Source organism: Gracilinanus agilis, chromosome 1, assembly GCF_016433145.1.
Source record: "Gracilinanus agilis isolate LMUSP501 chromosome 1, AgileGrace, whole genome shotgun sequence".
Classification (NCBI taxonomy): domain Eukaryota; kingdom Metazoa; phylum Chordata; class Mammalia; order Didelphimorphia; family Didelphidae; genus Gracilinanus; species Gracilinanus agilis.
The window spans coordinates 53,934,982-53,961,733 of NC_058130.1; the positions used below are offsets into that span (position 1 = coordinate 53,934,982).

Genomic DNA, 26,752 nt, shown 5'->3' on the forward strand with positions numbered 1-26,752 from the left:
GGACTAGATTCCAGATTTCTTAAGTATTGGCTTGCCAAGAATTGATTTCTTAATTGCAAAATAGTTACGCTTCGTTGAGTGGGAAGAACACTGCATTTGGAGTTAGAGAATTTGAGTTCCAATCCTGCCTCCGATACTGAATATGTGTATGATCTTGGGTGAATTACTTCACATCTTTGAAATAGGTGAAGATGTGAGGCTGCGGAGTTTGGGCTACATATTCTAGGTGAAGGGGGGTCCTCAAGTTTTGGGGCAGGAGAGTGCTATGGTCAGACCAATGCATTAAGAGTAATCCGGCAGAGGTGTGAAGGTTAAATTGGAGAATGGTAAGGAGACTTGTCAGAAGTCTATTCTGGGGCTGCTGAGTGGCACAGTGGATAGAGTACTAAGCCCGGAGCCAGTCTGGCTTCAATGACTTCTTAGCTCTGTGTGACCGTGGGCAAGTCACTTAACCCTGCTCGCCTAGCGCTTGCCCTTCTGTCCTGGAATCGTTACTAAGAAACTTGCCTATATTCACATGGCATTTTGTAAACTATAAGACACTTGTTATTTAAGTATTTTATCATAATTTTAGAGAAATCCAAACCCAGCCTCAACAAGGATGGAGGCATCCAAGGATAAAAAGAGATCATTCTTGAAGACTTTCCTGAACAGTACCAGGAGGATGTAGTTAAGTGTGTCATAATGAGAGAGAAGGTGGTGAGATAGATTCTCACATAGGCTTGAAGAGAAGCCTGCTTTCACCTTTCTGCTCTCTGCACTGACTCCCACAGGCTTTACCTAAAATATGCAATTTGTATATACATCCTAAGCTCCCATAGCATTGATTCTTCACATTTTAAAATTGATTCTTCAAATCTCTAACCCCAATAAGCATCTCAGACACAGCTCAGTAACCCAAAGTCAGAGGCAGTAATTGCCAGCATTGCTGTGAGCCTCAGTTGAGCTGATAATGTACTCGAGGTGCTTAGCAAATCTTAAATTGCCATATAAATGCCATCTTATTATTATTGGACTTGATGGCCTCAAAGCTCCCTTTTAGCTCTAAATCTTTGGCCCTTTGAGTCCTCATCAAATGAGATTTGTTATTGTTCAGTCATTTTTCAATTGTGTCTGATTCTTTGTGACCCCATTTGGAGTCTTCTTGGCAAAGACACTGGAGTGTTGGCTGTTTGCTTCTCCAGCTCATTTTTAAAGATGAGGAAACTGAGTCAAAGAGGATTAAATGACTTACCCAGTGTCACAGAGAATAAGTATCTGAGGCTAAATCTGAACTCAGGTATTCCTGACTCTAGGTCTAGCACTGTATCCATATTGCCTTCTAGGTCCGTCAAATGAGATTATATTTGAAAAAATGAAAAACAGAAAACCACTTAGCCCAGTGCCTGGCATGTAGTAAGTGCTACATTAATATATGTCACATTCCCTTTCCTTCCTCATATTCATTATCTTCTTAGATCCTCATAATAGCTCTGTAAATCAGAAAGGGCAAATTCCATTTTTAAGATATGAAAATGGAGATCAGGAAGATGGAGCGACTTGCCCAAGCTCATATACAGCCGAATTAGGATGAGAGCCTAAGTCTTTTGACTTCCAAGGCCTTGACTCTTTTCACTGCCTCACACAATTGCTCCTTTATAAAGAGGAACTGATCAAACTCTGAATACTTGGCTTCTCTCAGCGATGAACTGATCTGGGACAATCCTGAAAGAGTTATGATGGGGAAGGCTATCCGCCTCCAGAGAAAGATCTATTGGAGTCGTCTTCCACAGCAGTGTATTTATGGCTTTATTTGGGGGTGTTGGTTTTGTATAAATTTGCTCTTAAAACCATGACCAATATAGAAGTGTGTTTTCTATGACAATAAAAATAAAATTAAAAAATAAAAATAATAATAAGAGCTGATCAGAGAACATATCCCCTCTCCCATAGGTGTGTGCTATTGTGGCAGAATTGAATCAACAAATCAGAAATCCCCAGAACCTCCTCAGCCCCAGGGGAAATTCGGAATTGAAGAACTCTTTGGTGAACACCCCAGAAGAAACTGATGACGTTGATAATTTTAGCATGGAAGGCTCTTCAGATGAACCTGACAAGAATGGACTCTGGGCAGGAGCAGGGTTCTCATCACCTCAACCAGGGAATAGGGCAAGAAGGTGTTTGACCAATGGCATAGAGGCTGACTCTTCAATGGGTCCTGGTCCTTCACATCCTCAAGATGGTAAGAACATGGAAACCTTGTTCCCTTCCTTCCCCATCACAAGACCACACACTTTTCCTGGCTCCAGATTCAGGGGGAGGGAAGGTTTGCAGAGTCTCGTGCCACCATGCAGCGTGCCCCCAAACCACCTCTGCCATTCTGCCTACTATTCTGCTAGAGGGTTACAGAATTTCAGAGTTGTTTCCAAGGGGTCAGTAGTTGGTTCTTTAGGCAGCAAAAATGGTGAGGTTGAAGAGCTTTGACTTCAGTCCTTCTCCATGTTCATTTTGATGCCTTCCTTTTTTTTTTTTTTTTAAATTCTCTCCCTTACACATATACTCAGGGCTCTCATTCCTACTGAGTGCTGCTGATTATATCTCTACCTCTGGGCATCCCTCTATATAGGACCATTCCCATTCTCTGGACCTTTTTTTGTTTTTCTTTCCCCAATATGAAACATGACTGTTATTTGACCCATTATCTCAACCACTTATTGGGAATGTTGGAGAAAGAATCCTTATTATCATCTAGATAATTGGTTAAATAAGATAAACTAATTCTTGCTAAGGTGTTGATGGCTGATCATGGCAGAATATCTTCTCTGGCCCAATCATGTTCCCATTTTTACCAGAAGTAAAATTATAAAAGAAATCCTAAGCCCAGCCTCAACAAGGATGGAGGCATCCAAGGATAAAAAGAGATCATCCTTGAAGACTTTCCTGAACAGTACCTTAGCCCACATGGGATACCCTAACAGTAGCTCCTCTGGAGGAGGAAGGTTGACCTAAATTAGGCAATAATTAGACCTTCATTTAGATCCAACTTAATTTTTAAGTCTTTGGCCTACCACTTTTTCTACCTAGTTAATAAAATGGAACCAATGCTTTTATCTGACACATGTCAGAAGAGTAGAGATGCCAATGCTAAGATTTTAAGCTAGTAAGGCTTATTATACAGGGTGGTATGGTGCTTCTGTAGGATGGGCCTGATGAAGGCGGCCCAAGGTCAACCTACTCTGAGACTTTTGAGACAGCCTGTGTGTATGTGTATGTGTATTTGTATGTATGTATATGTATGAACACATACATAGATACATAACATATATTGGATATATATTTCATACATATACATATATACAGGAGACATATAAATACAGAACATATTAAAATATATATAGACCCACATATAAACATGCACACAGTCACACATATATGTATATACAAATTATAGCTACAAGGTGACTTGGGTAGGGGTACAGGGGGAACACTAGTAACCAGAGGGATTAGAAACTGTCCAGTGACAGGAAACTACCTAGGGAAGTAGCTCCTTCGACCTTTAGATCGATTTACTTGTTGGGAAATTTTTTCTTATATCCTGACAAAATCTACCTCTTTCTTCAATTTTAACCCAAGCCGCCTAATTCTGGCCTCTGGGAACAAGAAGAACAATCTCAATTTGCCTTCCACATGATATAAAAATGAAAAATGATAAAGGCTTGTATAAATATATAAATTAGTATTTTAATTAAAGCCATGCTGATAGATAAAATCATTAGACCACACGCTTGTAAGCATTCAAAACTGCCGCCTCCAGAAGCGCCTACTTGCCAAAGAGGCCACTCCTTCCTAACCCAGGAGATTTAAACCCTTCCCTGCGTCAAGATGTAAGCCTTCCCAAGCCCAAAAACCGGAAACGGAAACCCGTTGGACTACGGGAAATGTAGTTTGATACATTTCCCAAATTTCACTTTTACAATTCCCCGTGAGGTCCAGCAAAAAAAAAGGTTAGTCCTTTTTTCTTCGCTGGACCTGTAAAAATAAACAACTTCTAAATTTTTCAGGAATTTAGGGATAAAGAAATAGATGAACAAATGGTTAAAATTAGACGCATTGACAAAAAACTAATTTGGGGGCTGTCCCCCACTGGCATAACAGTGTACAATTAAAACAATACATACAACTCAATTTCAACTCCCCATAGTTCAATCAACTGCACCCCAAAGGTCAAAGTTTGGTCTTCATGGTACAGTGAAGGCTTTTCAGACATCTTCATGTGTCCTCACCAAAACAAGTTCGTTGTCTGGATTTTGGGGAGATGGCAAGATCCTTATCCTGAAATTATTCTCAAAAGAATTTAAACTTTACATTATAGATTACAAAACATACATTTTCTTCTAAGATTTATACAATTTCAATTCCCCGTGAAATTACTCCTAAAAGAGTTAAATATACATATATTTTCACATTATCGAATTTTAAAAAACAACTTAACAGATATCCCCGTGAGGTAAATCTTAAACACACCTTTTTTCTAAAAAAAAAATACCTCAGATCAGCTAAGAATGGCAAAATACAAAGAATAAAATTCAAGAAAAAAGAAGAAAAAATTAACTTGTAAATGAAATGTGCAAAAATCTGGGGAAAATAAACTTAGACCTTTGAATGAAGGCCTAATTAAAGTGAATTCAGCAGTGTGCAATTACCCATCCAGGGCCAGGACTAAAGGGAAATGTCTCTCTCTGATCTGACTTATCATCAGCTTTTTAGGGAAGTGAGCCAAATAAATAACCAATCTTAGGTGCTTTCTAGGAATCTAAGTCGAGGGGACCCACGTCCTCTAGAGTTTTAGAAAAGACTGGGACTCCAGGACTCAAAACCCGATTTCCACGCCCTAAAGTATTGGCATAGAACTGCTATTTTGCAGATCTTAGTCAGTCAAGTCTCTGACCATGTGCTTTCTTTAGCACTATTAATGGCTTTCATATTCCCTTCTGGAATCAGAGAGGCATTTAAATCACAGTCCTATAGGCTCAGGTATTTGCTGTAGAATCAGAAAAAGGATAAATAATGATTATATATGTACTTCCAGTACAAGATGAGAAAAAGGAAAAATCAATTGCTCTCATTAAAAAAAATGTTTTAAAAATCAAAAATATATATAGCTTAGAACTAGAAGGGTTATGTTACCCTGGAGAAAGTGGGTTTTACAAAATAGCAGATTCACAATGCACATTCAAATGGAGTACCATTATTTCCAATAGCACATTTCAAAACAATAAACAATGATGTTTAAAATTATATACTTGTTACAACTTTTAACCCTTGGCAAATGCTGTTATTGCTTCCATAGCAAAATGTGATATTTAAAAAAGAAACCTTCTGGTATAATCATCCTCAGATAAGAATATACAGGAGCTCCTTGGCTTCCTGTTTTTAAAAAAATCCTGGATAGGAATGCTTCTACCCATTTAAGGCAATAATATCTCTTATAATAAAATATATAAAAGCTTTATCCTTTAAGACAACAATTCTTAAGGATTTAAAGTAAAAGTTAAAAAATATCTCTTGTAAAATTACAAGGTAATATTTAAAGCATGGAAACTTTCAAGGTTCTTTGCAATTACCAAGGCAGAATAAATTTTTAAAAGACATGTGCTCTATAAGATGTTCATAGGTGGTACATATAACCGCATTGTTTCTCATACAGTAAGCTTTAGGTAAATTAGTAAATATAATAACATCATAAGCAGAAACTTCATTAGCGTAAAATGATTCAGTGCAACAGGAAAATCAACGAAGTAAGCAAGATTAATTAACAAAACTAATTAGCAATATACAGTAAGATACAGTCTTTTTAAAACAGAAATAAAGCTCATTCAGTACCGAGGTTTTTAAAGTTCACCCCTGATTTCAATTTAAGGTTCTTTTGATTGAGTTCTGCTGAGTTTAAGGGTTTTTTTTTTCTAAAAGTTCAAAGTTCTGAGCAGTTATGGGGGTGAATATTTCTCCCCTGAGTTCAGTTTTTAATCACAAGCAAGTCTGAATAGGCCATTCGGCCCCATTAAGGGTAAGCTAGTTGCTAGGTCCAGACCCTATTGTCCACGTGGGCTCAGGGTTAGTGGAGAAAAGCTCAGGAAAATACCCATGTGTAGAGTCTGTGTGGGTGTTGCCTAATTAGGTCTTTAGAGAAAACACGTGGAAGGCTAGAATGCAGGCCATTACCAAACCAAGAGAGGGGGTAGCGGGGACAATACCAAATCCTAAGGAGCAGTGGCGGAGGTCTCCGAAGATCTTGGCAAAAGCGGCAGGTCATCGCTGTTGGGGCTCGGGGTTCTAGGCTGTAAGCGGTCAGGATCAGCAGCATCAGCAGCATCAGCAGCAGGAATGGAGATCAAGTCAGGAGATCGGCAGTAGGAATGGAGGTCAAGTCATGGAGTCAGGAGAGCAGCGGCAGAGACACACTGGCTGGGCTCCGGCATTCTATCAGAGCCAGCAAGGGCCACCAGGCCCGGGGCATTGAGCAAAATAATTAGCAGCCCAGCGGCAATTAAAACCATTGTCTCTCTTCCCCGTAAAACAGCCTCTAGGCTGGGGAAAATCGGGAGAGGACTGGGCAAGGAAAAAAATCGCTTCTGAGACTCGGGGTCCCAGAGCCACATGGCTTCTTCTTAGGCTATCTAGAAAACTGAGAATTCTATTTCCAAACTTCGTAAGGTTGCCAAAATTATAAAAATGAAAAATGATAAAGGCTTGTATAAATATATAAATTAGTATTTTAATTAAAGCCATGCTGATAGATAAAATCATTAGACCACACGCTTGTAAGCATTCAAAACTGCCGCCTCCAGAAGCGCCTACTTGCCAAAGAGGCCACTCCTTCCTAACCCAGGAGATTTAAACCCTTCCCTGCGTCAAGATGTAAGCCTTCCCAAGCCCAAAAACCGGAAACGGAAACCCGTTGGACTACGGGAAATGTAGTTTGATACATTTCCCAAATTTCACTTTTACAATGACAACCCTTTCAGCATTTGTTTTTGGTTTTATTTTTGCCCTTCAAGTATTTGAAGACAGTTGTCATGTCCCAATTACTTCTCTTCTTTAGGCTGAAGATGCTTATTCTGTATTTAATTTGTTAGGTGTTGGGTGCATCCCGGTCAGACACATCTGAAATATTGTGTTCTGGACACCATATTTTAGGAAGGGTCTTTATGAGCTGGAGATCATTCAGAGGAAGATAAGCAGGATGGTGAATGGCCTTGTGTTCATGCTTCCTGGAGACTGGTTGAAGAAAGTGGGGATGTTTAAAAAAGAAGATTAATGAGATAGGAGTGGTGGAGGTGAGGGAGTACAGAGGAGCTGTCTTCAACTAGTTGAAGGACTGTCATGTGGGAAAAGGATTAGTTTTGTTTTTCTTGGCCCCAGAGAATGGCTGGGCAGAAACTGTAGAAAGGGAGAATTTGCATTATTTTAAGGAAGTATCCTAAGTAGAATGGGCTGCCTTGGAAGGTAGTGAATTTTCCTTCATAGGAGGTCATTAGGCAGAGGTTGGAGGAAGAATCCTTATTTAGGGATGAGTTGGACTCAATGACCTCCAGGGTCCCTTTCCAGTCTGAAACTCTATGATCTTGAATGTTTGAAATTTTTGGAGTGAGGTGGGGGGAGTGACTTAACTAGTGAATCTAAAAAATGCGAATATTTCCTCTTTTGCTCCTACTCATATTCATTTTTTCTTTGATATTAGCAATAGAAACTTCTTGGGAAGTTGAAGTCAATGATGCCAAGAAGAAATTGATGGAAAATATTTTGCTCTATGAAGAAGAAAAGGTAAACAGCAAGGAGCTATTTGGATCTTTTGAACCATAAACCGAGAAGGGGAGATACCTAATTAACATGGGAAAAATGAAGTAAAAAAAAGAGACACAAGATGGAAATATATTAGTTCTTTGTGGATAAAGACTTTCAGGTCACAAGAATGAGTGAGAGGATACTTTTCATGGATAAGTAGACAAAAGTCTACCCGGTCCATTAGCTTTCCACAGTCTGAAGTCTGAGCTTCAAGTTTTAGACTTGAGATAAAGGAAACAATGCTTGAAGGAGCCCAAGAAGGAAGAAGGAAACTACGAAACACTTTATTAAGCCCTTGGAATAGTTCTCTGTAGCAAAGAACACTGTCCATTTCAGTCCGAGTTTAACTGTCACTCACCAGTGTGCCTCTTGGTGAGTCAGAAGTCTAGAGCTCTTCTTTCAAGCCTCAAAAATTGACCTGGACTTGGTTTGAAAAGACTTCCTTCAGCATTTGAGCAGAATAACTGACTGAGCACCCCCTGATTTTGGAACATTCAGGACTTTGTTGAACTTTGCATCCATGCCAGGCAAAACCAATCATGCTGCCTTTTCAGTTTGTGTTAGAACTCATTGTTCAATGCTCTCATCGCATGGCTTCTGATCCCATATTACGTGGGAGATATGAACACTTTCAGGTTGAATCTCCTTTGCTAGAAATGAGTCAAATATTTATTATTTATCATTAGCTTTGGCCCATGCTATGTTTTATCCCTCTACCTCTGCCCTCAAGGGACATCAGTGATTCAGAGGAGGGAAATTGCTTTCCCCCTCTTCTTTTTCTAAGCTACATTTTCTAATAAAGATTTTTTATTTTGAGAATATGTGTTGTTTAGTTTTAGTCAGAGGCTATGGGTTTGAGGGCTAGTTTTTATCTATGACCCTTAAAGAAGCCACTAATCCTCACCCTAGGTCTCAGTTTCTCCATCTGAAAAATGAAGGAGTGAGAGTTACTCATCTCTAAGGTCTTTTCCAACTTGGGTATTCTAGGATTCTGATTTATTGCCTTTTGCAACATTTGGACACATAATGCTCTGAGAGGCACTGGGGCATAGCAGGGAAAGGGGTGACTTTGAAGTCAAGATGATCTTGGTCCATTCGAGTCCTGCCCCCTGGTATAGGCTAACTGTTGACCCCAGAGAAATTACTTAACTTCTCAGTGCCCCCACGTACTTCTCTAAGACAGCAGTCTCCAAATTGCTTTGATTGTACGCTCCTGTAGACAAACATTTTTGAGCTACTCATTGTATGTGTATTTATTTATAAATTGTATGCCTGTATAATTTTATTCATATATTATGTGGATCATAAAACAATTACAATCAGAACAATGAAAAAGATGAGATAAAATGAAATAAATGTTTGAAATTTAAAAACAATTAATGGTAGGAAAAAACTCTTTGTTCTACCTAAAATCATTACTAATTTAATGCAATTTGATAATTTAATACATACAGCTAAATCCTGACTAATGCAAAAAATGAAACCTCTGCAGTCATCACATTATTTGAATTTGTACAGAATATTTCAGTGGTGCTTGAACCAGTGACTATATTTTACATAATTGCAACTTCAGATAGTACATATTTGAATACACTCTTCGGGATTTAGCTGTAATGATATAAAATATGTACTTAAAAATATAAATGATTAAATGTGCTTCATTATTTTTAAAAGTCTTTGTTTAGCACTTTGTGAAACATCAATTCCAGAGGCTGATTCTAATTTTAATTTAATTTGATTTGTGGTTTTGATGGTTACCATGGATGAAAAAGATATTTCATAAAGAGACTGAAGTGGAAGAAATTGGCTGCCCTTATTAAATCATAACGCTCAGTTTTCAGGCCTAACTACCAGTTAGATTTTGTTGAAGTTTGTCTAAGGAACCAGGTAGGTGGCTCAGTGGATAGAGTGCCAGGCCTGGAGATGGGAGGTCCTGGGTTCAAATTTGACCTTAGATCCTTCCTGGATGTGTGACCCTTAGCAAGCCATTTAACCCCAATTTCCTTGCCCTTATGACTCTTCTGCCTTGGAACTGATACTTAATATTGACTCTAAGATAGAAATTACGGGTTTTCCTTTTTCTTCCAAAAGAAATTCATCTAGGAATTAAAAAAAAATTCATTCTTTGTTCTGATCCTTAAAATGCTAACTAAAAAGTATTTCCTTTAAAAAAAATTTACAAATTTTTATTTGTTGACAAAACCAACAATGTCTCTATTTTTTACTTAGTAAAATTTGCTATTATTTTATTAAAAAACAACAACAATCCTCTTACTTGAAAACCTTGTGACCCCTTTTTATGGAAGAAAGAATGGAAAAGGCAGTCATTTCAAAAAGTCAGAATTTCCAAGCAGAAAGGTATGAAATGTAGAGAGACAAAACCGAGTTCAATTCCAGCCTGTGGTAATTATGACTTGTGTGACATTGGGCTAGTCATTTAACCTACATAGGTCTCAGTTTCCCCATATGTGAAAAGGAGGAGGTGACTAGATGACTTCTAGAGCCCCTTCTACCTCTAGCCCCATGATCCTGTGGACTTAAAGCACACAACCAGACAAGAAAGAAGATTGGGAAGCAAGTAAACACTCTCTCATCACACAAAAGTCTAACGTACTGCAAAGCGATAGCACATCTCTGTAATGTGCTTTTAAGTTAACAATGAACTCACAGCAAATTGTCCAAATAAACTGCTTCATTTTAAAAAAATAATATTTTGGTTCCCCCCTACCACATGTAAAACTATTTTAAACATTCATTTTATTAAAGTTTTGTTTCAAATTCTCTCCATTCTTCTGACCCTCACTCCTTCCTTGCCCTTTCCCCACCCCACCAAGACAGAAAGCAATCTGATACAGATTCTATATGTGTAGTCATGTAAAACATTTCCCCATATTAGTCATTTTGTGGAAGAGTTCTCAAATGGAAAAAAAGAAGAAAGAAAATGAAATATACAATATTTCAATCTGAATTCAAACTACAGTTCTTTCTTGGAGAACAGATGGCATTTTTTATTATGAGACTGGTATTGTCGTAGTTCATTGTATTGCTGAGGATAACTAGGTCATTCACAGTTTTTCATTAAGTTATATTGCTGTCGCAGTTCACAATGATCTTCTGGTTGAGCTTACTTAACTTTGGACATCAATTCTTGTTAGTCTTTCCAGATTTTTCTGAAATAATCCTGCTTGACATTTGTTTTATAGCATAATAGTACTCCATAATTATCATATACCACAACTTGTTTAGCTATTCCCCCATTGATGGACAACTTCTCAATTTCCAATTCTTTGCTACCACAAAAAGCACTGCAACAAATATTTTTGTACAAATAGGTCCTTTTCCCTTTTTTTTAAAAAAGAAATCTATTTGGGATACAGACTTAGTAATGGTATTGATGGATCAAAAGGTATGCATAGTTTTAGAGTCCTTTAAACCTAGATCCAAATTGATCTCCAGAATGGTTGGGTCAGATTGCAACTCCACTAACAATGTATTGGTGTCTTAATTTTCCTGCAACCTCACTACTATTTATCATTTTCCTTAAAAAGAGCATTTCTAAATACAAAGTAGAAAAGAAAGAGTTATATTGTATATGAAATTGTAAATCTTTATAACATAGAACTTATTTTTCCTTCTAAGACTATAATAAATGCAACATGTGACTTTCAAAGATGTTCTGCTTGTTTGCAATCTCTTTGGCCTTACTTATGTTCTCTTCTATGCATTCTTTTTTTTTTTAAACCCTTACCTTCCATCTTGGAGTCAATACTGTGTATTGGTTCTAAGGCAGAAGAGTGGTAAGGGCTAGGCAATGGGGGTTAAGTGACTTGCCCAGGGTCACACAGCTAGCAAGTGTCTGAGGCCAGATTTGAACCTGGGACCTCCTGTCTCTAGGCCTGGCTCTCAATCCACTGAGCTACCCAGCTGCCCCCTATGTATTCTTTAAAACAAAAACAAGAAACCTTCAATGACCTCTTTCTTTTTCTTTTTTCTTGGGGCAAACATTTCGCTGATTTCTTCATCTCCCATCTCTTCTCCCCAAAACTTAAAAACAAAACAAATCAAAATTCTTGTAAGAAATATTTAGCTAGTAAATTTCTACCTATTTTTATGTCATTTGTTTTGTTTTGCTTTTGTAAACTACCTGGGAAGAGTTGAACTTACATAGTTTTTATCAAGTTGGAGAATTTTATTTCCAAGTGTGTTAATTGGAGAGTTTTTCAAGGTGACACATTTACATCATTTTTGGGCAACAAAGTCACATGAAAATGGAAACATTTCCAAAGTTTTGTTTTCAAAAAGCTCTCTTTAGAATGAGTTTCTTTCAAAAAGCAGTTACTTTCTTACTCCATGGTAAAATGTTACCTTTACCTTGAAAAGTTAGGATGTTTAATTTTTTGAAAGTACCATATCTACTGGGTAACATTCTACTTAAAACCACTTGTTATCCCAGAAATAGGTGAGCAAATATGGATTTTTTTTTTTTGCAAAGGAAAAATACCTAACCCATCTCTAAGATGATTGACTCTTTGTTATGGGAATATCATCAAAATTCTGCGTGGAGCAAAAGATTTTCATGGTCAGGTTTCATCAGATTTAATTAGATTGTCCTTGTTTTTAATTTTATACTGTGGTTAAAAAGAATTTTATATATATTTGAAAACCTCTTTAATGACTGACTTAATAGAAAATAACTGGATTCTCATATCTGCTTCTGAGTTCAATCTTTTATAATATATTGTTTTGGTTGAAGCATATGAAGAAAATCAAGCCTCACACAGATGTGTGATTATGTTAATGATGAAAATTCCTTGGAGATAGTATATTAATTTATAATGATTTATTAGTAAAAGTGAGAGGGAAAGAGACAGAGACAGAGAAAGAGAGAAAGAGGGAGAGAGGAAGAGGGAAAGAGGAAAAGGGAGAGAGGAAGAGGGAGAGAGGAAGAGGGAGAGAGGAAGAGGGAGAGGGAGATTACCAGGCTGTCCTAACTAAAAAAGTCTCCAAGCCTTGCCATGCTTCCCTGCCAAGGCAGAGCAAGCTTAATGTCCAGTCAGAGAGAGTCATGAGTGAAAGAGATCAAGCTACTGTTTAGTCCCCATTTTTATAAGGCTGATGGTGTCACTCCTACTGGGGCTCTCTGACTGGACAGTCTGGATCCTGAGTCCTGACTTCCAGACACGCCACCTGCCACACAAGGACTTCTACCAACTTCTTCCAGAAGTCAGGATGTCAGGTTCCCATGCGGCTCCTTAGTCGCATGATTTGCTGGCATCCTGATTTAATGCACATGTATAGGTTAGGAGTCACATTTTATATTCATTTCATACAGTCAGAAAGAGAAGTATTTTAATAGTCAAATAACATCTTACTAGTATTACGGAAGTAGTTTTGACCTTTCAGATATCTCAAATATTGAGAACCATTAATGTAGCTCAAATCCCTCATTTTACAGACAAAGAAAATGAGACCAACAGATGAAACAACTTGCTTAAGGTGGTTTATAGAAGAGCCAGAACTTAAATCTAAATCCCCTAACTCCAAATCTAGTATTTTTTCCATTCTATCACATTACTGATAGAAATGACAATCAGGGTAGAAAAATGTCAGACAATATCCCACATATTATTGTTATAAACATTGCTATTATAAACATTTATGGGCTAAATTTCCTGCTAAAGAAAAAGGAAAGTAGATTAGATCAGGGAATTTAAATCAACAAGTTACTTACTTACAAGAAGAAATTTTATGTAAAAAAGATAGACAAATAAGCTAAAGACAGATACACCTATCATGCATTGGCCAGCTTGGTTAATTTAGAAACAGCAATGATATCATTGTTATGATATATAGTCAAATATAAATCAGAAAGTGTAGAGGGACAAATTATGTATCATGGTAACAGAAAGTCAGTAATGAAGGTATAATAATAAACGTTATTTTGCCACAAATTATTTATTCTGATACTATGATTCACTTAAAAAAAACACCCTACTTTCCATCTTAGAATCAATACTGAGTATTGGTTCTAAGACAGAAGAATGATAAGGGCTGGGCAATGGGGTTAAGTGACTTACCAAGGGTCACACAGCAAGGAAGTGTCCAAGGCCAGATCTGAACCCAGGACTTCCTATCTCTAGGCCTGGCTCTTAACCCACTGAGCCACCCAGCTGCCCCTGATTTACATTTTTCTCATGAGGTTATTACATAGTAGATAAGCCACAAATGAATTGTTTCAAAGCCAGTCTTAGTGATGTCTTTCTCAATAAAGCTGGGATAATCTTCAAGCATTAGACATACAGTCTATCACTGGTCTATACATCCCCTTGAATAACACGGTAGTCAAAAAGAAAAAGTGATAGCATTATAAGAGGAAATAGATATGATATTAACCATAATGAGGACTCTAGCATTCTGTGATATAAAAATATAATAAGCATAGCAAAAAGAGACATAGAACTGAATGGCTTATTTGATAAGCCAAAATGGACATATTTGAAGGGAGGTAAGTGGAAAAAAGAAAGACATTTTTCCCAAAGAAGCAGATTCAATTTTGTTCAGTAAATATTAAGCACTAAATGAGAATGCATACAAAGCATATTCATAAAGTGCCTTAAGATTACAAAATGGTTGAATCGCTTTGCTCTAGCTGCCATATGGCAGAAGTGAGCCAGAGACTATTATAGCTCAGGGGAGAAGAGATTAGAGAGGAGAGAGACTGGAAGCACGGAAAATAATTAAAGGACTATTATAAGAAATTGGTTCTCGAAGCTTTATAGGTCATGACAATAAATGGGGAGGAGATGTAAGAGATAAAGATAGTGTGCTAGTAGGATTGGCAGGACTTCAATTAAATAAGCAATTATTAAGCACCTGCTATATGCAAGGCAATGTGCTAGGCGTTATGGATACTAAGGACTCCAAATATAGTCACTTTGGCTAACTGGGCCTAATGCACATAAAGCATATAGAGAATGACAGATAGTGTTGGGTTTTTCCACTACTCTGATCTGTTTTTAATCCTGTGTCAAGCAGTTAATGTCACCAACTTCAGAGTTGATCAAACTCCTGCTAACTGCGGTGGCCTATGAGCCACTCTTTTTTTCCCCCGACTGCCTCAGATAGTCAGTTCAAAACCTCTCCAAATTTCTATTCCTGATAAAGAAACTTTCCCCACCCAACCTGGTATTGATCCGTGACTCCCTGGAATTTCTCCATGATCACACGTGGCTCTGATTAGGAATGCCCCTTCCCACATTCGGCATCAATCACCTGTTCTCCGTCCACTCTATTTGGGGTATAAAACTTTCCTGCTTGAACTCCAGTCTTGTGTATGTATTTTCTCTGACACAACTCCTTCCTTCTCCCTCAAGCTGGGTGAGTTTTTTGCAACAGTAGAGTTGAACACTGACTTGTCTTAATTTCCATATTATCATTCCCTCCCCCTCCTTGTTGTGCCACATAATAATAAAGCTCTTATTGTCACAATAAAGCTTACAGAGAACGCAACTCCCCAACTGAGGCACTGTAGTCGTGGCCAGATAAATATAGAATCATAGCAGTGAAAGCACTTTGACCCAGAATGGGAGCAGGGCACTGGAACCAGAGAAGTGCAGATTCAGGGAAAGCTGGGAAGACTTGTATGAACTGATGCAGTGTGAAGCGAGTGGATCCAGGAGAACACTTTATACAATAATTACAACAAATTAAAGACAACTTTAAAAGATCTAAGAATTCTGATCAATGCAATGACCACCTGGAATTATAGAGGACAAAGGATGAACTCTCCACAAACCACCTTTTGACGGGTGATGGATTCAGGGTATATAGAATCACATACCCACAGAGGAGATGGCCAGTGAAGGAATTTGTTTTGCTTGATTATGCAGCATATTTATTACAAACATATTTTTCATGTATTGTATACATATATACTATATGTATTATGGAGGATGGTTGGGGGCAAAAAAATACAATTTTGTTAATTGAAAAAATTACATTTGAAAAAAAGAAGATAAAAAAGAGGAGCCTATCTAGGGACTATCTGCTATTAAGAAATAAAGAGGCTGAGATTGGGGTGGGAGTGAGGGATGGGAAGACTGATCTTTCTCCTCATGTCCTAGGAGGTAGTGGTAGAGTGCTGGGCTTGTAGTCAGGATGACCTGAGTTAAAATCCAGCTTCAGACACTAGTCATATGACTCTGGACAAGCCATTTAACTTTTGCCATCAGTTTTTTCAACTATAAAATGGAAATAATAATAGCACTTAAAAAACACCTCCCATGGTTGAAGTAAGGATAAGCACAGTGCCTGGCATATAGTTGGCGCTTAATTACTCGATCCTTCCCTCCATCCTTCTTTTCTCCCTTCTTCCTTCCCTCCCTGCATTTCTGTCTTCCTCTCTCCTTCCCTTCATTCCTTCCTTCTTTCCCTCCCTCCCTCCCTTCGTTCCTTGGTTCCTTGGTTCCTTTGTTCTTTCCTCGATTCCTTTGTTCCTTCATTCTTTCATTTCTTTGTTTCTTCTCTCACTTCCTCCTTCCCTCCCTCCCTCCCTTCCTTCTTTTTTCCCTCCTTTCATTTGTTCTTTTGTTCCTTCATTCGGTCATTCCTTCCTCCCTCCCTCCCTCCCTTCGTTCTTTCATTCCTTCTTTCCTACCTTCCCTTCTTCATTCCTTCCTTCTTATGATGGTCTTTCTTTCCTAAACTCTGAGGCCTAGAACTGGTGCCTTGGTCACATCTGTACTCCTACTCTTTCTCCTCTAGCCATCTTCCATCTCCATGCATGTGGGAGTAAGCAGTATGGGCACCAAAGAAGTGGGAAGAGGGAAGGAAGGGCTTGGTGAAGGACTTCAAAGGAAATAAGGGTGTGAAAACTTATTTTAAGTTTCACCTTACTATGTTCAGTATGTCATATGATCATGGAAAAGTAACATTTTTATTTTATGTAGTTAGGAAATTTCCTAAACCAGAAATAATGAAAAAGCATGGGATTCTCCAATAATTGAGTCACATTTCACACATTGCACCTAGATCAGTATCAAAATTGGATCACTCATTGTTTTCTTGGTGGGACAGGCAACTAACGCAGGTCCACTAGAGAGGATCTTATGTGCAAGGACACAGGGAGAGTCTCTTGTAAAGGTATGGGCTGCTTTTCTGGAGGCTTAACAGCAAGCAGTATATGAACTGTGGGCAGATGAACACTTTAAGTGGCACCTGGGATATCAGCCCATTGAACACTCACCTGCACTGAGTGGGCCACACTTCTGTTTTCAGAAGTTCAGCAGTTAAGAGAGAGCATCAGTAACAAAGGGAGGTTATTTATTAAAGTCAGGGAGGGGCATCCTGGAGTTGGGGGGACCTGAGTTTGAATTTGACCTCAGACACTTCCTAGCTATGTGGTCACTTAGCCCTCATTGCCCAGCCCTTGCTGCTCTTCTGCTTTAGAATTGGTGATATCAATTCTAAGGCAGAAAGTATGGATTTTAAAAAGGAAAAAAAATCAAGAGAGGGTAGATCTTTATAGTGAGCTGAAGGGAAAGAACAGATAGAAAGCACCTACCTTTCAGGGTTGTTCTGTAGATAAAATGAGATGTTTGTAAAGCACTTTGCAAATCTTAAAGCACTAGATGAATGCTAGCTATCATTTCATGATTTCTAATAACTCTAAGTAGTTTGGGGCTAGGTAGGCCCATTTAGGGTAGAGATTAGGAAGCATAGTCAGTAGAGGGTCAAAGAGCTGATATGATCAAAGGTGGAGAGCCAATGGCCCCTGTTAGAGGGAGGGACAAAGTGGCAAAAGCTTAAGGGAGGAGTTCCTTCTTCTGGCTTCTAGCTTAGGGAAGGGGCACATGTGGTTTCAAATTCTCTTTAGGGGGAGGCCTCTGGAGGGAGTGAAAAACTTTGAGAAGAAGCTGCATGCAAAGGAGCTGCACCTCGAGAATTTTCCTGTTTAAGCTCAAATCCTAGGTTGCTCTGAATGACTGAAATGAAAGACTGTTATAGTGTTGCTCTTGGAGTCTATTCAGTGGGACTAGGTAAAGGGGGGGGGGGAGGGAGTCTGTTGCACAAAGAGGTCCTTTGTCTATTTCAGGATCTCCATCTTCCTGTATACTGGCCAAGGGATATAGAAAATAGTAGGGTAGCAGAATTCCAGGGTATTTGCTGACATCTTAGAATACAGGATGTGAATCAATGACTCATGAGGTCCCTTCCTACTGAGGCATCTAGGTGGCACAATGGATATAGTATTGAGTCAGGAGGCAGAAAGATCTGAATTCAAATCCAGCCCCAAATACTTACTAATTGTGTGATCTTGGACAAGTCCCCTATCCTTTGTCAGTTTCCTCAATTATAAAATAGGGATCATAATATTACTCACCTCCTAGGGTTGTGAGAATCAAATGAGATAATATTTGCAAAGCACTTAGTACAGTGGCTGGCACAGAGCAGGTGCTTAATAAATGTTTGTTTTATTCCTCTTTTTGCTTTCAGTTTTAAATGCATGACCCTGTGACTCAGAGTAGGAGACCAAGACTAAAAATCAGACTGTCCTCTGGGTCAAACTACCACAAAGCCATAGGCAGAGGAAGGAAGGCAGTGGGAGTGAGTTTAGAAAACATCACAAAATCCCCTTCTATTTCCCTCACAGTTGACCCGAGGTAACCACACTCACTAAATCAAGAATTTATGGTTTGGCGGGGAAGAGGGGGGGAGGAGCTCTTTTATGGGGGTCTCTGAGGCAAAATGGTTTAGAGAAAGAAGTGATTCAGCTCCTTGAGTTAGATTTTTCACTCAGATTCCTTTATTCAGCCATCATACATACACTGAGCATCTATTATGCTCATGGTACTCAGTATGCTTAGTAGGTGTTGTAGAGAGAACAGAAAGCTTTCTGTTCCTGCTTTCAAGGAGTTCACAGTTTAGCTAAAGAGACAGCACACACAAACACACACAGACACAGTATATATGACTTTTATTCCAGGGCATGAGTTTCCCAGTTCTGCCTTCCTTTTTTGAACCAAAGAGAACAATAAATCAATAGATCCATCCAAATAGAACAATCAATTTATAGATCCACCAATCAATAGATGTTTATTAAATCTACTATGAGTCAGGTTCTATGGAATACAAATTCTGTGGGATACAAATTCAGCCCTTTGTATACTCCTGGGTCCTTATGCTAAATCCCACTCTCATTTGTAAGTTAAATTTTAAGAGCAAGACTACCATCTCCCAGCCAGGGTTTTAGGGGTATATCCAAAGGGTTGAGATTCTTTTCTTAAATGAGTTTTTATTGATATCTTCTGTTTCTTACATCATCATAGCTGTCCCCAGTATCCCTTTCCTTTCCCCTCCTGAGAGCCATTCTGTATTACAAACAGTATTTTTTCCTCTAAAATTATTTTTATGTTTTTTTTATTTTTTAGAAAAATTTTCCATGGTTCCATGATTCATGTTTTTACTTTCCCCTTCACCCCCTTTTGCCCCCTCCCATAGCCAATGCACATTTCCACTGGTTTTAACATGTGTCATCAATCAAGACTTATTATTTTTATGTTTAAAATAATTTTATTTATTATTTTTGAATTAAATAAAATATTTTATTTATTATTTCTTAAAGAATTTAATTTTTAAAATAAAAGTGATGTTATATTTATTACTTAAAAAACACTAAATAAAATGAGCATAAAGTAAAATAGAATGTCCATGAAACTGAAAATCTATTACATACAGCTTCCTTTTCCTCTTAAGTACGTTGTAAATTTAATATAGAACTTTCAAAGCTGTGCTATTTGTTATTCCTTCAAGCTTTCCTTTTCTTCTGTACATTTTTTCCTTCAGTAATGTTTTATTTTTCCCCAGTTTTTGACATTTGTTTTCTATAATTCTGAGTTCCAGATTCTTTCCCTGCCTTTCCTTCCCCCTCCCTGAGTTGGTAAGCAATTTGATATTGGTTATCTATCTATCTATCTATCTATCTATCTATCTATCTATCTATCTATGTATTATCATACAAAACATATTTCCATATTTGTCATGTTATGGAGGAAGACATATTTTAAAAAGATCATGAAGAGAATAAAGTGAGAAATGGTATACTTCTATCTTTATTCAGACTCCATCAGTCCTTTCTCTGGAGGTGGATAGCATTTTCCATCAAGAGTCCTTTGGGATTACCTTGGATCAACAAATAGTATTTTTTAAAGAGGAAAAAAAATCAGCACAACCAATTGATGTATTGAAAATGTTAAAAAATACCTGCAGTGAGTAACACTTGACTTCCCACCTCCATGAAGAGGTGGATAGGGGTTGTCTTCTCACATCCCCTCATTTGATACTGGTTGCTCTTTATGATTTTTCAATATTCACTTTTGATTTTTTTTAGCATGTAGTTGTTTTTTCTACTTACATTATTGTAGTTGTTGTATATGTTTACTTGGCTCTGCTTACTTCATTCTGAATCATTTCATCTTTCCATGTTTTTCTATATTCATCACATGTATCAGTTCTTAGAGCAAAGTAATATTTCATTACATTCATGTACTACTATTTGTTTAGCCATTTCCCTGTTGACAGACACCTATTTTGTTTCCAATTCTTTGCTCTCACAAAAAGAGCTGCCATAAATATTTTTATGCGTATGGGGATTTTTTTCTTCTTGATGGTTCCCTTGGGGTATAAGCCCAGTAGGATTTGATGGAGTCTCTGGTTAAAAAAGTTTGGACATATTAGATATTTTATTTACACAATTCCACATTGCTTTCCAAAATGGTTGTACCACTTAGTGTTCCTATCATTCTACGACCCTTCCGACATTGACTATTGCCATTTTGGGGATCATATTTTCCATTTCAGGATGTAAGGTGAAATTTTAGGGTTGTTTTGATTTACGTTTTTCTTATTAGGGATTTGGAGCATCCTTTCATGTGATTGCCAAATACACTGCAATTCCTCTGAGAACTGTTTGTTCATTTCATTTGCCCAGTTATATATTAGGGAATGACATATACTTTCACACCAGCATATATGTATGTAAATTGTTTACCTATCTTGGGTATGAAATCCTTATCAGAGAATGAAATTCTTTTCCAATACTATTAACTCAAGCCCCTATTTTGGTGTGTTCCCCCTCAGTATTAATTGCCAGTTTTAGTTAGTATTTCCCTTATATTATTGATTGACCTAGTGATTAGCTCCATTACCATGCATTTATTTATTTATTTATCTGTCCGCTCATTTATTTATTTATTTTTTTTTTGAATTTTTATTTTTTAAACCCTTAACTTCTGTGGCTCCTAGGTGGAAGAGTGGTAAGGGTGGGCAATGGGGGTCAAGTGACTTGCCCAGGGTCACACAGCTGGGAAGTGTCTGAGGCCAGATTTGAACCTAGGAACCTAGCATCTCCTGTCTCTAGGCCTGGCTCTCAATCCACTGAGCTACCCAGCTGCCCCAAACTCCATTACCATTTAGCCAATTGACATGAATTATTTTTTATAAGGGTATATCTACTCAAGGTACATCAGTTATTTATTGAGATTAAAAGTACATAGATGTTTATTAAATATTTAATTAGGGGAAGCCTTCTTCCCCAAGCCATGAATATGCTAAATTCTATATCACTTCAGTCCTACTGGTGGTGGGCCCAAATTTAAAGTGTTTACTATAAAGCATTTGACCCCAGAAAGTGAACTTCTGAATGCCCCAAAGCCAATGGACATAGTAATTTCAGAAAATGGTACCACAACTGCCAGTTTAACTTGATTGCTGAACTGGATGCTTCAGGTTTCTCAAGACCTTTCTGGCATTCCAGGTTCTGCTTCTTGTAACCTTCTGGCATGGATTCTAGTTCCTAGACTCTTGGAGTTCTTTTGACCTTTCAAAAACACAAAAGCATAAAAGAGACTTTTAGAGTTTTCTAGCTATCACACCTACCTAATAAAACCCAGGCTGAGAGTCCGCCTCCTTTTTCACAAATTGTATTCAATTCTAAACCTATGGTATTCAATTCTAAACCTATGGTATCCAAAGCTGGGGATATCCACCCCAAAATGGTCCTTACTCTCAAGGATTTTACATTCTGTTGGAAGGTTGAGGTAGTTTGACAAACAAATAAAAATATTTACCTGGGAGCAGCTAGGTGACTCAGTGGATTGAAAGCCAGACCTAGAGATAGGAGGTCCTGGGTTCAAATTTATCCTCAGATATCAAATCTATCCCTAGCTGGATGATCCTGGGCAAGATACTTAACCTGTATTGCCTAACCTTTACTGCTCTTTTGCCTTGGAAGCAATACATAGTATTGATGCTAGGACAGAAGGTAAGAGTTAAAAAAAAAAAAAGAATATTATGTATACCTGTGATTAAGTCTTATCTTTAAATTCCCTGGGTCTGGGTCTGAATCCTTGGTTCCAAAGATCATAAATTCCAGATTCCTAATAAGTTTGATTTTATAAAAATCCTGGCATTCAAATGAATTTGAACCAAAACAAAAGCTAAGAAAGAGAAATAGAGACAAAGAGACACACAGAGAGTTAAGGGAAGAATACAAGCCATCAGGGACAGGATCAGGTTCATTCCCTACCACCAGAGGACACTGTACCAACGAAATCAAAACAAGATCAAAGGACTGGGAGAAGTCACTGGGAGGTTGTCCTTGACCCAGGGAATTCCCAGGCTAGTGGTATGCTGTGAGATGACACTGCCAACCGGAAGGAAGTAGTGTTCTCATTGTTTGACTTGTCTGATAAATATATTGCCTTCCAAAAAAGCATTATTGGTTTGTTGGTTATCCCTTTCTGGGAAGGTGAACTTAACTAAAATATCTCAAAAGACCCCAAGAAAGTAACACAGATAAATTCTAGGTATTGTCTGAATTTATGTGTCTGTGGATGGTGCAACTAAAGTCAACAAATATTTAGAGACCCTCCCCATTCACTGGGTAAAGTTCCCTTTTTGATAAGAAAATCTGAATACTATACTCCATTTTAGAGTGAATGCCAAGGCATAGCCTGTATTTTGAAACCAAAAGAAGGAACTTCCTGTTGAACTGATACTTATATAACAGAGTTTTGTGTCTTTGTAGCCTGGGTGAGAGGAAGTACTTTCCTCTCTAAATGATCTCATTTGCTGATCTCATCAGCTCCCGTGGGTTCAATGATCATTTATTTATTTGTAGCAGACTCACAGATCTATTATTCTAGTTTCTCTCCCGGGCTCTAATATTGGAACGTAATTCCATTACATCCATATTCCACAATTTGTTTAACTATTCTGCAATAGGAGGACTCCCCTGAGTTTTTGACTATCATGAAAAGAGCTGTTATAAATATTTTGTGCATTTAGGTCCTTTTCCTCTTTCTTCAGGGGGAGGGATGGTATAGGCTTTATAGTGTTCAATAGCTTCTTAATAGGTTTCCTTGTCTCAAAGTCTTTCTCATACTCCGATTCATTCCTCACAGTTTGCCAAAGTAAGATTTCTAAAGAACAGGTTTCATTATGTCACACCCTGCTCAACAAATACCAGTGACTCCCTATTACCTATTACCCCTTCTGATCAAATGTAAATTCCATTGTTAGGCATGCAAAGTTCTTCATAACCTGGTTTCTTTCTACCTTTCCAGTATTTTTACACTTTATTCCCTTCCATGCATTGTTGTTCCTTCCGCACAAAGAATGGTTCATCTCCAATCTCTGTACCTTTGAGTATTGCTGTGCAGCCATGCCTAAAATACTCCCCTTGGTCCCCTCTGCCTCTTAGCATCCCTGGCTTCCTTCAGGACTCAGTTCAAATTCACCTTCTACAGAAGGCTTTTCCCATCTCTCCCCATCCCCTAGTAGCTAGTGCTCCCCCACCCCCCACCACAAGGTTACCTTGTATATATGTATTCTGTATGTACATACTTATGTGCATGTTGTTTTCCCTATTAGAATGCAAGCTTCTTGAGTGCAGGGACTGTTTTAGCATGTTAACTTTTTCTTTAGCACTTGGCACAGTGCCTGTTACCCAGTAAATACTGACTGTTTACTGCTTGATTTTGGGCAACCATTCTAGGAACTATGGCTCTCACATAAAGAATCTTTCTCATCAGGAGAAACTACACAGAAGTCCATTTTCACAAGTTTATGAAGCAGAGGATTAATGAAGGAAGGGAAGAACAATAGAAGATCTTATAAAATCTGAAGTAAACATTCTCCAACCCTAAGCTAAGACACTGGTTTTCTCTAGAAGGTCCCAGTCAAAAGGCACATTGAATTTAACAAAAAATTGAGTGCCTACTCTGAGGAAGGCATCTGGTTAGATGGAGGGGGGTATAAGATTATCATTAGTAATTAATAGGTATAGTTTGGCATATGCGTAGAGGAACAAGGTAAAGCCCATTTCTCTCTCCTGCCTCTCAGCAAGGTGTGAATCTTCCAGACATAGTGTCAATTCTCTTTGGAGTTCACATCCTTAGTTTTGATACTAATTAGGAATAAGCAAAGATGAGATGACATCTCAGGGATGAGAATTCATATACTAGAGCTGTTTGGGACAAGTCCAGAGACTGTGACACCTAGGAGACTGCTCCAAAAGGGGAGCAGAATAATTTCAGCAGGGACCCATTTGCTCACCAAAGGAATCCTTACTGACTTCTTCTCTGGCATTGAGTCACTTGGACTGATAGAGCCCCAAAGGAAATTGTTTGCTTGATGTGCTCTGGAAAAGGGGGTTGGGAATGATGACATGTTGAAGGAGCCAGAGAATCTAAATAGGGACAGAAGAGAAAACTCCCCAGATTTCAAGGAGGTAGCAGAAGTTTAGGGAAGAATAAAAGGAGGGGAATTCCCTTGGACAACAGGTAAAGGAAGTGAATTTCAGGGAGTGGAAAGAAGGGGATTAAATAAAGGACATTATGGTACTGTGAGGACTAGTTTTGGGACTCAGAATTTAGGTTCAAAGCCCAACACTGCAATTCCCTAAGTCTGCGATCCTCATTGTCCCTTCATTTATTGGGGTTTCATTTCCCTCTCTGTAGCGTTAGTGGGTTTCTTTTTAGGATATCTCTGAATACAGGGGCTGTTTTATTTCATCTTTGGAGCTACAGCACACTGAAGGTACTTCATGGTTGGTTGCTTATTGATCTTCAGACTTGAAGAGGACCAAAGTAACAGCAGGTGATGTCTTCTGACTCTGGAATAAATTGGATTTAAGTGAGGCAGAGTTTCGTAGTGTCAGCTTCACTCTCTCTTCCAGAGCCATCGAATCTGAGATGCTTTAAAGGAATATGGCTGCCTGAGCAAGTTCCAGCTCCCTAGAGCCACAGGTGAGAGCTGGGTGGCACCAAAGGAGGAAAGCAGCCCTGAAAAGGGCTCAGCGAGCCCTCACACCAGAGGTACTAGTCTTTCCCCAAACCTCCCTATACTCCAGTGTGGGTGAGATTGGCTAGTCACAAAGACCTGAGTTCAAATCCAGACTTAGAAGTTTATTAGCTATGTGAACCTGAACGGGCCTGCCTGCCTCAATTTCCTCATCTTTAAACTGGGGCTTGGTTGCAGTGCAAAAAAACCGAAATCATCTGTGAAGTACTTTGCAAGCTTAAAGTGCTATTCAAATGCCGGCTATTCTCAGGAGGTACTTCGTAAATGCTTGTGGAATGAAGGAAGAAATCCTTTTAGCGGGGGTGGGGTGGGGTGGGGGTGGGGTGAAGCTCAGATCCTAGAAAAGAGCAAAGCCGAGACGCCCAGAAGCGGGCCGGTGCCTTCCCCGCAGATAGCAGAGCGGGATGGGGGCGGGGTGGAGGGCAGAAGATGCTGCAGTGGGGCGTGGGGAAGGAGGCAGGGCTGGCAGCAGGCTCCACCGCTCTAGCCCCACTTCCCGTGGTGCAGGAATGCCCTGGACAGCTCCTTCGACCTCCGGGCTCCTCCAGCGGTTCTCCTCCGGTTGTCTCCCCCAGGCCCTCGCCTTCCCCGCCTCGCCCCCGGCCGTCCAATCATAGGGTAAGCCTCCCTGGGCTCCTCGTGGGTCCCGCCCCTCTGCGCTGAATCCCGGGCCTGAGGCCTGAAGGCCGGACTAGGGTGATCCCGGGGCCCGCTGCCGCCCAGCCCGTGAGAGCTGGGGAAGGCGGGCATGGGAGGGGACGAGGGGGAAGCGGGGACAAGGGGGAAGGGACTAGGTGAGAGAAGGGGGAAAGAAGAGGGAGGGGGAAGGGAGCAGAGAAGACGAAGGAGGACGACCGAGAGGCAGGAAAGCCGGAGCCTGGGGAGAGCTGGGCTGCTCTCTGTGAGCGCCCGGCCTAGGGGCTGAGGGTGTGGACGTGGGGGGGCGTGGACGCAGAGCCTCGACCTGGCCATGCGCGCCCCGGCCACGAGGGGCGGCGAGGGACGCACGGGCTCGGGTGCGCGGGGCCTTGACGGGAGCGTGGGAGGCCGGAGGCTGGGCTGAGGGAGGCGGCGCCCTCCCCCCCGCCCCGGGGGCTGTTCTGCAGGCTCCCGGGCCCGGGCCACCCTCCACCCTCCATCCATCTCTAGGGGCAGCCTTCCGGCCCGCCCGTCCCTCTCCGTCCCGCGGCGGCGGCGGCGGCGGCGGCGGCTTGCTTGCGGCTGCTGAGTCAGGCTCGACGTCGCTCCCAGCTGGCTCGCGCAGCCCGGGCCGATCCTCCCTCCGGCCGCGGGGCAGGGGTCACGCCTGCGCGGGTTCCTGGCGCCTGGGCCAGGGGGTAACCTGTTGGTCCCGCGTTAAACTTGCAGGTACCCATGGCGTCCGACCAACTGCGCAAGGTCAAGTATCAATGGGGCAGCGGCTCTGATGGCTACCCCAACAAGCGCAGCTGCAGGGAGCCCGAGGCTGTGGCCGCCGCCGCCTCCTCCAGGGCTCCCCCAACCTCTCCGAATGCTAAACCTCCCCCTCCTCCCGGCTCCAGCCGGCCGGGCAAGGGCAACCCTGCCC

The 26,752-nt window shown here is 39.9% G+C and overlaps 1 protein-coding gene across 1 annotated transcript in view; it reads left to right on the top strand.

Moving 5' to 3' along the window:
- The window catches only part of IRAK2 (interleukin 1 receptor associated kinase 2), a 53,541-nt gene extending 43,823 nt beyond the window's left edge, over nt 1-9,718 (top strand). Inside the window, exons 12-13 of the mRNA XM_044676002.1 lie at nt 1,933-2,221; nt 7,721-9,718. Coding sequence (XP_044531937.1) covers nt 1,933-2,221; nt 7,721-7,842 — 411 coding nt within the window. The 3' untranslated portion in view covers nt 7,843-9,718. The remainder of the gene's footprint in view (nt 1-1,932; nt 2,222-7,720) is intronic.
- The last annotated feature ends 17,034 nt before the right edge of the window (nt 9,719-26,752 follow it).